Source organism: Rhamphochromis longiceps, linkage group LG20, assembly GCF_057381845.1.
Source record: "Rhamphochromis longiceps isolate RC_006_pf linkage group LG20, R_longiceps_female_GT1.1, whole genome shotgun sequence".
NCBI classification, from domain to species: domain Eukaryota; kingdom Metazoa; phylum Chordata; class Actinopteri; order Cichliformes; family Cichlidae; genus Rhamphochromis; species Rhamphochromis longiceps.
Genome location: NC_140576.1, coordinates 33421547 through 33433198, shown reverse-complemented (window position 1 = coordinate 33433198; position 11652 = coordinate 33421547). Strand labels below are relative to the sequence as shown.

Sequence of the window (11652 nt, the reverse complement as noted above, 5' to 3'; positions counted from 1 at the left end):
CAACAATTAAAGTCTAAATTCTTCCCACATACCTAATGACCAATGTTACTGTTTCCTTTTTTTCCCTTTTTCTTTTAAATAATGGGTCTTTGAGAAATGTCGCTCGAGTGAAACGAAAACATTTGGCAGTAATTAGAAAAAAAATACGACTGTGATTATTTTAAGGAGCGCTGTTACGGAGAAGCTGGGGAGGGGAGACTGTTTTGGTGTTTTCCTGAAGTTCTCGTTAAGTCCCCAAAGTTTCCAGTATATATGAATGCATGCTGGAAGCGGCCTCCTCCTTTTCCGTGAAAAGTCGTGCAGGTTTCTAAATGAACTTCACTCTCTTTGGCATTTTTTCTTCCACAACACCTCACGGATGTTTGGCTCCTTTCTGAATGTATTTTTATGTCAATATCAAAGCCGCAGTTTAGGTGACGCGAGAGAGGGGGTGGACTGCCCACTGCAAAAAGTGTAAAAATTAGGCGTGTGCTCTGCTTGCTTCAGTCAGCGTGAGACCACTGGACGATTTCCTTATTTTTCAGCACCAAGTCCAAATGATTAAGGGCAAAATGTTTTTAAAGGTTCCCTGTGTTCTAGTCTTCTTCACTTTGTACATGCGAGAGGGATTATCAGAGGATTATGACGCAAAAGTTAGCACGAATATTAATTTACAGGTAAGATTTTGGTTTTTTATTACACAGTTAATGCTGCTTTCTGAAATATCATCCCTATTGCATTAGGACAATATTAATGACGCAGAGCTTTATATTTAATGCATTTTAAACGCACAAACATGCATCTAAATCCAGTAAATCTCAGTCAACCCTTTGCGAAATATTTAAAATTTATTAAAGCTATATTTCCTAAAGTGAAAGTTTGCACAATGGAGAACTATATAATAAGATTACCAAAAAAGATCTTATTATATAGTCCTATTTTTCTGTAACCCGTATAATTAATGTTGCGTAACTTTCTCTTTAGGGGGTTTCCACACTTACTATTTGTTTATGCTAACTTCGCACCAATACACAGGATATTTGGTAATGTATTGACACAGCAATGACTAGTGTATTGAATTAACATTGGACACCGAACCGTGCAACCCTGGCCCGGGCCTGCATACAGTGAAAGCATTTATTTCCAGTTCCACTTCCCCTCCATTCATGAATGACTTTGATTCAAACTGTTATGACACTCAATCTTGACCCAACCCTCACACAGGAAGATTGTACAGATTGATTCAAAAATGGGACATTTTGGACAAGTTATTGAACCAAGAATCTCTTGTTACACTTACAAAATGTGCCATTTCCTAAATGCACTTGAAATACCAGTGTGGTTTGTTTTTTGTTTTTTTATGTGGTGCCTTGTTTCTTTTCCAGAGAGCAAAACGTCAAAGCAAACCAACAAAACCAGTGGTAAGTCTGTGCATTTTTTTGTAATAGTGCTAAGTAATGGCTGTTCTGTGGCTCTAACAGCTGTGCAGATTTCATTCTGTTCTGTTGGTTGCACAACCTGAACTGAACAACAAGCTTCACAGTCAACCACCACTGCCTCTCAGGATATCTTCAGTAACTCCACTGTGGGATTTTTCCTTCAGGTTACTTCAGTCTGTAGCAGTTCCCTGGTAACATACAGTAATTCTTGGGCAAACCACAGCTTTCCTAAATACCGCTGAGGTGGAAGCCTGATGTGGCTGTCTCTGCCCCCTGCCTGTCGCCTTGTCCTGCACTAATGTGGCCAGCATTAACCAGATTGGTCTCAGTAGGCGCCAGCAGTCCCTAAGTAAACAACAGGAGGGCACAGACACCCTGCAGGGAACTGCTTTGTGTTGTTTCACTGGCTTGATGCAGGAGAATCAGTAATATATAAAAAAAGAAAAACAAGGATACCACATTGACAGTAAGTTCATATGCATGTGGCAACTGGGAAAGATTCATACAGGTGGCAAATCTACAGTAAACTGTAATTTATTTATTTTTATTTCTATTTTTGCAGTCAGTTGATTTGATTGACGTCTTGTATTTTTACAGTAAAACAGGGCTTTGCTCCTATGTGACGAGAATCTCCTGTAAATCCTTCAGTTTGCTGCTTTCTTCTCCAACCTTTAAGTTATTCACTTATTTTTTATGTCTCCAGCTGAAGGTGACAGACTACCTTGTTAAGTGTTCAGTGGTGTCCCGCTATGCTGTTACTACAGTCCAGAGTTCAGTGTGGAACCAGCTCCCAATAACTAAGGAGGCTGCCTTTGAGGTGGACCTGCCCTCCTCTGCTTTCATCTCTAACTTCACCATGTAAGTCGGCCCAGTATTATCAAGTCTGCTACCTATGGTATCATTTCTTTGTTAGTGTGCCTGTGTTCTTTCTGTTTCCTTTTCTTCTTCTCTACTTGTTTGCTCTTACTTTAAAAGCCTGAAACAGCACCCAATCTGTGTCTCACTCTTTTGAATAACTGTCTTCCAGTAGTGTTCACTGTATATTGATTAAAATATAATAATGCATAGCTACTAAGTCCCACATTATAGAGTGGACAAGAAAAAAAACGCTTTTTGTCTGCTATATAGAGAGAAGACAAGATACAAATAATAGAAAAAAAGCAGTATCAATATAAATATGTAGAGTATCTCACAATTGAGAAATAACGCAAATTGAAATGAACAAAAGTAATCGTTTTCATTGGTGGCCTGAATCATAAAGTAAAACTTGAGACAAATTAGTAGAAATTAGTACGTGTAGATCATTTTTGCTCTAGGAAACTAGAATTCTGGTCTGGAGTAGATGCATAATTTTATGACCGAGAGGTTTCAAAACCGCTCTCCTTTAAAAATGCTAAATATAAACAAGACAAATAAGTCAACACTGCAGGCCAAACAGCAAGCCCGGAGTTGAATTTGGGAGCGGAAGCAGGTCAGGAGGAGAAGGAACCTGAGGGTACATGAATGCCAAGCTTTGTAAACCCAAGTCCAAAAGTTAATAGGAGTTTGCCCAGTTCCCCTTTCTCCCCCATACAGTTTACTAAGGCACCTTGCCAGTTCAGATATGCTGCATAGACACACACTTACATCAGCTGTCCGTGTGTGTGTGTGTGTGTGTGTGTGTGTGTGTGTGTGTGTGTGTGTGTGTGTGTGTGTGTGTGTGTGTGTGTGTGTGTGTGTGTACACAGGAGGATTTAGACTTGAATTTTTTAAGTATGTGTGAGTTTGGAGCTCGTACAGCTTCTTGCACCCATAATTCTTGACATTTCTCTCTCACTCCTTGTCACACACAGACTTGCGTACATTCATAAATGTTTTCACACAGACATTCAGAACTCATAAGACTGCCTGTATGTCACTAAATACCCAGAGGAAAAAAGTTGTGGTATATGTATTGCGTTAGTTCTTTGGCATTTCGGCTTCCAACACTAAGAACTCTATGTGTAGATCACTGACGTACAGCCGTTCCTTCACCCTCTCAGCCAGCCACACATATAAATATAAGCACCTTCATTTTCCACTCTGCTCTCTCATGCCATTCTGCTCTGCTTTTCAAACAAGACCCGCTTCAAGGCTGCGGGTTTATTTTAGTTAGCTCTTGATGTTTTTTTCCCTTTGGATATATTTGTTCTGTGGACCTGACCTTAATTTAGCACCTTGTCACGTGCCAGCAGTGGTCACGATGCCTAGAAAGTGCACTGTGTGAATTTAATCTCATTTTTGAGCGCTGGTTTTGGTTGGGATTTAGCTGGGTGTAGCACACAGTGGCACTCCCCTGGAGGATCATCAGCTTGTGAGCTCTCTCGCTCCATTATTGTTATTTTTACACGAAAATTACTCTTTTCCACTCTTCCTGTTTATAACCTTCACCTCCTTTTCATGTTGTATGAACTCGATATGTATACAAGTTTGTGTGGCAGCTTTGTAATTTCTGTGGAAATACGATGTGTAAAGTAAAACAAATCATGTTTAACATCCCCGTGTGTGTCACACAGAGAGGTATTTCTTCTTTCCTTTTCCCATCAGCACTTCCAGCGGCAAGGTGTATGTGGCCCAGGTGAAGGAAAGGGCTGCTGCCAGGAAAATGTACGACACAGCTAAGAAGCAAGGAAAAACAGCAGGACTTGTCGCTACCAAGTCAGTCTTAGGGAAAATTTGAACTTTTTACCACCTTTGATAACTGCAGAATATTATGTTTTGTTTTGGGGGGGTAGTTTTTTCATGTTTGCAGTATCATACTATATTTACAGAAATACAACTTTGCAAATGTTACAATTGTGGTTTTGCAGAGAGAGGGAAATTGAGAAGTTTCGTGTTGCAGTGAGTGTGCCATCAGGGGCTAGGGTGTCCTTCTTCCTGACGTACGAGGAGCTGTTACAGCGTCAGCTCGGCCGCTATGAGCTCACTCTGGGTCTGAGGCCCGGTCAACTTGTCCAGAACCTCACATTAGATGTCTGCATAAGAGAGAGGACAGGCATCAGTTTTCTTAAGGTCCTTCCTCTTAGGACAAGCCAAGCGGTCACCAACACCCCAGCTCAAGGTAAAATCTGAACGGTTAGCCATCAGAATATTTACATGTGCATTATTTGACTTAACATAATGTCTTGTTTTTGCTGGCTGTAATTTCATACCACACAGGGATGGTATATTCTTAAATGGTTGGTGAGAAAAATGCAAATAAGTCTACTTACTTTGATGGAAATTTTGTAAATTCTCTTCTATTGGTTTTGAGTCCAACCTCATGGCATGTTTCCCACAGCTAATGCCGATGCCCCTGCCTCTACTCATGTCGAGCAGAGTCCCGAGTGTGCTCGGGTCCGCTACACTCCGACTCTAAATCAACAGAAGAGCATTTCTTCCAATGGTCTTAATGCTGATTTCATCATCCAGTATGATGTGGATCTAAAAGACCTCATAGGTGATGTTCAGGTCAGCACCTTTCATTCCTGACTTTGTCACACTATAAACATGTAATACCGATAGAAGCAAAGGTTGCTTTTAACAATCTCTTTTCTCACTCACTGTCAGGTGTATGATGGCTACTTTGTGCATTACTTTGCACCTAGGGGACTTCCTGTGGTTCCTAAGGATGTTATATTTGTCATTGATGTCAGTAGCTCAATGATAGGCAATAAGATAAAGCAGGTAAAGTGGACAAAGGCTCATTTGGATAGCTAGACCTGTATTAAGTGTCTTAAGATGAAGAAACTTGCTCACATATGACAGCAACGTCGGTTTTCTGTAAATAATTCCAAGAATTTCTGTCAGTAGACAAAGCAAGCTATGAGCACCATCCTTGGGGACCTTAGAGAGGGAGACCACTTCAACATCATCACCTTCTCGGACAAGGTTCACACTTGGAAAAAAGGCAAAACAGTGCGGGCAACTCGGCAGAATGTATGGGAAGCCAAAGAGTTTGTGAAGAGGATTATAGCAGAAGGATGTGAGTCCAAAACTGATACTGACTGAACTGCTGCACTGTACACAATTTGAATCATTGCATCAGCTGATTGTTAAACTTGTGCCTTCAACTAATTCTCTCCTTTTTCCACTCCTTTGTGTCAGGGACCAATATTAATGCAGCTCTGCTCTCAGCTGCCCAGCTTGTCAATCCTCCATCCTCTGGCCCTTCCAGACGCACCTCATCTCATCGTGTTCCTCTGGTGATTTTCCTCACTGATGGGGAAGCAACCATTGGAGTCACATCCAGTGAGACTATCCTCAGTAATGCCAAGAAGGCTTTGGGCTCGGCCTCTCTGTTTGGCCTTGCCTTTGGAGATGATGCAGACTTCCTGCTTCTCAAACGCCTGGCTCTGGAAAACCGAGGTGTAGCCCGGATGGTGTATGAAGATGCAGATGCAGCCTTGCAGCTTAAGGACTTCTATGATGAAGTAGCTAGCCCTTTGTTATCAGACATACAGCTGTCTTATCTGGATGATCAAGCATTTGATGTCACCCACTCCCTTTTTCCAAACTACTTCCAAGGATCTGAGTTGGTTGTGACTGGGAGAGTTAAGACCGGGGTCAAAGATTTAAAGGTGCTAGTCTCAGCTATAGATTCAAAGCAGCAAATGAAGCTGGAGAACGACGTGTTTATTTCCCAAGAAAATGGGACAACAGATTCACTTGAGTGTTCGGGAGATTTAGAAGGGATATCCAGCTTTGTTCATCGCCTCTGGGCATATTTCACTATCAAAGAGCTTCTACTGGCTAAACTGAATTCTACTGATCCTGCAACTCAAAAGTTGCTAACAGATAAAGCAACCAACCTCTCCCTCAAATATAACTTTGTTACACCAGTCACTTCTTTAGTTGTAGTTAAGCCAGATGAAGATGAAGCAACTCAAAGTCCAACCACTCCAGAACCCACCACAGCTGCCACTATAACCACAACAGCAACAACTACAGCTACAACCAAAATGTCAGCTGCTGGTGTAGCAAAGAAGTCCGGCTCACCACCTAACCTTAAGCATAAGAAGTTAAATCCAGGCCTGCCTAAGTCACCTCCAAATACCCTAAAACCCCCCAAAACATCAGTGGTTACATCATCCAAAAAAGCAGCTACAACCTCAAGTCCGAGCTCTATGAAAACAGCCCCTGCACCATTCTCTGCTAAAAAGCTCACTCCTTCCCATAATGGCCTGAAAACGTCTCCTCCTCCTCCAGCTGGAAAGATACCCACTTCTCTGCTAAAGATTTTAAAAACAGCACCACCTCCTGCACCTGGAAAGGTCTCCACTCCCCTGCCCAATGCCAAGAAACCAAATACTCCCACAACCACCCCTATGCTGACATTCACCACCAGTCTCTCACCACCACTAAGTTCAGTCAGAACTAACCCTGCCCCCCTACCCAGTACAGCACGGACAGCTCTCCCTCCTGTCAAAGTGACTCTAAGAGCAGAGAACAGCACATCGTCTGCTCCATATGCTCACCTGTCCGAAAGCACTCCTTCCCTCACTCACTTGTCATCTACACTAACCTCTCCCACTCCAGCTCCAGCTCCAGCAGTGGAAAACAACAACACAAAATCAAATGTTGACACAGACCTGAGGATTGCCACCCTAGTGTCAGCTACCTTTGCTCCCATGCCTGGCGTAACAGATGGGGAACAACTGTGGGAGGCAGCACAGCTTCTGGGTAGGTTACACCTCGTCTCATCTGTTGTGTGCTGAGCTTAATTCACAGTCAAAGCTTTTTTTGCAACCTGGGAGTTATAAGGTGGATGATGAGGAGTAGACTGTTTGTTTATCATTTATTGAACTGTTTATTGTCTCTCCACTAGATGTCTCTTCTTCCATTCAAATTCAAAGACGAGGTAAAACTGGATTTCCTCTCTATAACAAACGCTTTGTTAGTCAAAGCGCTATTTGTATATATTTGTATAGATTTGTACCTGTTTATACTGGAGCTAGTAGTAATAGTTATATCATATACAAGAATAGAATTTACTTAAAGGGGACCTATTGTAGTGCCCTGTACTTTTATTCTTGGATTCTAGAGTAGGTTAACATAAGTCTAAGTTTAGAATAATTCCTGTTCATCTTATACTGGACCTTGACATAGCTCTTTAATTTATCTGCCATCTGAAATCTGTTAATACACGCTTTAATTAAAGGCAAAAAAAAAAAAAAAACTTGACTGGCAGCACCTCAAAAACAGAAGGGTTCACTGCAAGTGGGCAGGACTAAAAAGTTAGGACACACTCGAGATTATGGACAAGTTTAATAAAAAAAACCAAAATGAAACTCTTGTACATAGTGAACATACTGTAGTGGTCAGATATGCTAAATGCGGACATCCTGATCACTCTTTGGGTATCTTTATTTCATATCAGGACCAATTTCCTGGTTCAGTATGGCAAAGGAAGCTCAGCTTATTGCAGGTCACTGAAGAACTCAGCTGATGTTGTTGTGTTGTTGTACATTTTTCCTGTATTATCGAAAGCAGGAAATTTTGAAAAATAAGAAAATGCCTCACTTTGACCGAGTTCATCCAAAGACAAAGAAGGAGGGATGGACAAATAGGATGAAAAAAAATAGAAAGTGATAATTGAGCATAATAGTTCCCCTTCATAAAATTGTCTCTGGAAATTAAAGCATCTGACAACATTGGAGGGGAAATTATTCTCTGGTGGAAATGTTCGCTTTAAAGAATTAAAGAAATGCTTTATTTTCAGTGTTGAAGCAAAAACAACATATTTTATAATTGTAAGTAAGTAAGTAAAATTTATTTATATAGCGCTTTTCACAGATAAAAAATCACAAAGTGCTTTACAACACAGGAAATGGAAATATAAACAATATAACAGTAAATAAAACAAAATTAAACTATAAAACTATAAAAACAACATAAGAGGAAATTAATCAAATGCTTTTCAAAATTGTGTTATATATATTTTAAAATGATAAATTTGCATTTTAAAATACTGTACACAGTTCTTAGATTCAGTAACATTATCTAGCTGTTAAAATACACCATGACAACTATATATATCAGAATATAAATCAGTAATAATTTGCATATCTTTTCTATTAAATAGATATTGACCTGGTGAAAGGTAAGCATCATGATTAAATCATTATATTCTGTTATTTCTAAAATCAGCTCCTTTGGTGAGCAGTGCAGTGTGAAGTGAACCTGCTTTTCATACATTGTTTCCATTTCTCAGACTATGATGCAACCTATGAATATGATTACGATGACGATCAAGATAACTGTAAGTTTTCAATGTATATTGGAAGCAATACTCTACTCTCACTTACGACCTGAAATGTTTCTTTACAATACATGTCTGACTTATTTTCAGGGTATATTACTGACACTTTTGGTGAGTATTTGAGAATGCAAAAGCTGCATATAAAGTCATTAACTGTAAAGATGCTGCTTGCAATACAGTCCTGTCATTGGTTTCAGTGCTTGGGAGTGAGGAGGATTGTCCTTTAGCTGAATGTCTTGTGTTTTTAGAGCCTCAACCCAAAATGGGAGCCATCAGGGGATTCTCCTCATCAGGTTGAGTCAACATTTTATTTATTTTCTCTTTAGTAGGCCCTTAAACTAATTTCAGTAGTTAATGTATATACTAAATATTATCTTTTGCAGTTGATGGAGATCCTCATTTTGTGGTCCAGCTAGCAAAGCTTCACCAAAACCTGTGTTTCACAGTAGATGGCAGGGCTAATGATGTCCTCAGACTGCTGGAAGACCCAGAGAGAAGTATGCAGAGCAATAAGATCTATAATCTGACACTGTAATTTTGGTGTTTAAACGTCTACATATGTCTCCTTTCTCTTCAAGATATCATTGTAGATGGCCACCTAATGGGGGCTCCCTCCAAAGATGGTGTTGAAGACCGTTTGCGAAACTACTTTGACCAGCTCACAATCTCCGCGGTCACGGGCAACTCTGGTGACATCATGATCACACTCACGCTGGACGCTGTAGTTTTGGAAGGTGAAGGGCGGGATACGCTTCCCATCAATCAGCAGGGATCAGTGACGAGGCAAGGCGTGACTGTTACTGTGGACAACCACCAGAGCTGCTGGATCGAGCTGGCAGAGGGCGTGCAGTTCCTGGTCCTGTTCCATCATTATAAACATCCAAGCTACCTGCAGTTGGCTCACCTGGGCTTTTACATCACAGATGGGCGAGGGCTTTCTGACTCCACTCAAGGCCTTCTGGGTGCGTACACTGAAGCTTCCACTGAAAATGAATATGTTGTTTTGTTTTGGTACATATGGCATAAAACACTTAAAATACTTAATTGCAGATAAAAAGCTCCCACTTACAAAACCATTTTAAATACTACACTGTTGGCTACTGTGCCCAGTGGTTTAAAAGAAAGCTGGCCACGACATTCAATTTTCATTTCTTTAGATGTGATATCAGTTATAGAAAGAGAGTTGTTGTATTCAGTCTTACTAGCTTAAAAAAAGAAGACAACTGGACTTCTTTAGTTTTCTGGAAGATGTTTCATCTCAGCCAATAGTTCCCTTGAATGTAATAAAAAAATAAATAGCAAATAAACAAAAATATTCAGGATCAATATCTCCTTCCTGATCTGATTACTAGAAAAAAACCTGCAAACCTCACTGTCAACAGTTTAATGTACAACCTTTCTAATTTCTACCATTGCCAACCTAAACATCAGCTAACTAATGCTACAAATGTTTAAATCCCATCGCAACCGTAAGTGTCAGCGTAGGTTCTCAGTCATCCAGGTTAAGGTAGTCTAAGGAGCTAATGGGATTTGGGGTTAGTATGTCTCTTTGCTTAATCATAGACTCTATATAAAAGATTATGTAGCCACTATTACCATTACTTTGAAGCCTGTTGTTGACCATTTTTACTATTTTATTTGACTATTTTACCATTTAAAGCATTTCATCATCATAGTTTTTTGAAGTATGATGCATCATTAATAATGTAGTGGACCTGACAGTGTAAATGGGGGCTGCTGCATATTCATACTGTACTGACTTGTCAGCCAACTCCAGTACTTGATGTGATGATGACTGTTTTGTAATATACCAAACAAGCATTATGTAAACAATCTCTTGTACACATGGATTTTAAAACTTTTAACAAAAGAATGTAGCACACTACAGAAGGCCTTACTTTTTAGACTCGAAGACACTTTCCATCTTTTATGTACAGTCTATGATCTTAGTGTTAAATGTAAATGATAAATAGAGCAATCAAACGTGCTTATTTACTCAATCAAGTGTCAAAAAATAATAATCGGATACCTCAAATTTATAGATGAATACAGGAAGTGAGTTTAAGTTGTTACTTCTCATCATTTCTGTCCTTTATCCATCTGCAGGCCAGTTTCAACGCGCTGACATTAATATAACAGTGGTGAAAGACTACGTGGATGAAGGTCTTCATCGAGTTAAGAAGGAACAAATTCTGGCCAGAGGGATCCTGAGGTGGGGATCAGAGCAAATGCCAGTTACCCTGCAAGACAAGACGCTGAAGGACTCGGTGCAAAAACGCCACCGAAGCAGCTGCTGGGTGGTGCCCAAGACAGAGATAGAGAGACTACTGGGTCATTCGTATGAGAGCTACGTGGTGAATCATGTGTAATTCTAGCCGAGTCATTTCCACCATGTTGTCTGTTTGCTGCACAGCTCAAGTCACAGCAGGTAATGTGGATAGGTTATCACAAAAGGATGAACCAAAGCTGGGATCCAACTGGGTTAGTTGCCTGAATGGTATTCTGGAAGGGTGGGACAGATTACAGACTGCAAAGAAAAGTTTCCTGTAAAGAAGTAAATACAGCAAAGGATTGAATGGTGCCCCTGTTCCATCTCCACCACTGAATTTGAACCAGATTCAAGCTTCGTATCTATGACAGAGACGCAATGTACTCCTGGTCGCATGGCAACTACAAAATATCCAATGGTTGCTGCAGCAGTTTGCGCATGCTCCAAAATGTCTTGCAAAACAACCCTGTTTACAAGTTGTTTATCAGATTATTCTTATATTTTATGATTGAATTTTTGATAGTCAAAAGCTATCTTTCAGAATTACTTGTAATCATAGTGTAATTCAATAAGTTGTATTTTTAGTACAAGTGTATATAAAACATTAATGTATGTATTTGTGTATAGATAAACTTCCCGTGTCAGCATTGCATCTTTAATAAGCAACACAAATCAGCCTTTTCCAGGTTTGCCATGTGCTTTTTATT

General features: G+C 40.1%; 1 protein-coding gene across 1 annotated transcript; it reads left to right on the top strand.

Annotated features, from left to right (window-relative positions):
- The first annotated feature begins 162 nt into the window (after positions 1 to 162).
- itih6 (inter-alpha-trypsin inhibitor heavy chain family member 6) lies at positions 163 to 11627 on the top strand. The gene is made up of 17 exons (XM_085395019.1): positions 163 to 656; positions 1365 to 1400; positions 2122 to 2276; positions 3984 to 4094; positions 4247 to 4497; positions 4717 to 4886; positions 4986 to 5102; positions 5229 to 5400; positions 5523 to 7097; positions 7243 to 7275; positions 8500 to 8517; positions 8629 to 8676; positions 8767 to 8787; positions 8874 to 8969; positions 9060 to 9173; positions 9255 to 9638; positions 10783 to 11627. Exons 1-17 carry the CDS (start codon positions 537 to 539, stop codon positions 11043 to 11045), a joined length of 3684 nt encoding a protein of 1227 aa, XP_085251145.1. The 5' UTR covers positions 163 to 536; the 3' UTR covers positions 11046 to 11627.
- Positions 11628 to 11652: the final 25 nt, after the last annotated feature.

What these genes read in the sequence shown, in the direction of transcription:
- itih6 (XM_085395019.1), top strand. Translation starts at nt 537, where the DNA reads ATGATTAAGGGCAAAATGTTTTTAAAGGTTCCCTGTGTTCTAGTCTTC. An exon ending in TTCATCTCTAACTTCACCAT is followed by an intron (nt 2,277 to 3,983) that starts GTAAGTCGGCCC and finishes TTTTCCCATCAG; the next exon opens with CACTTCCAGCGGCAAGGTGT. An exon ending in CAGGGGATTCTCCTCATCAG is followed by an intron (nt 8,970 to 9,059) that starts GTTGAGTCAACA and finishes TATCTTTTGCAG; the next exon opens with TTGATGGAGATCCTCATTTT.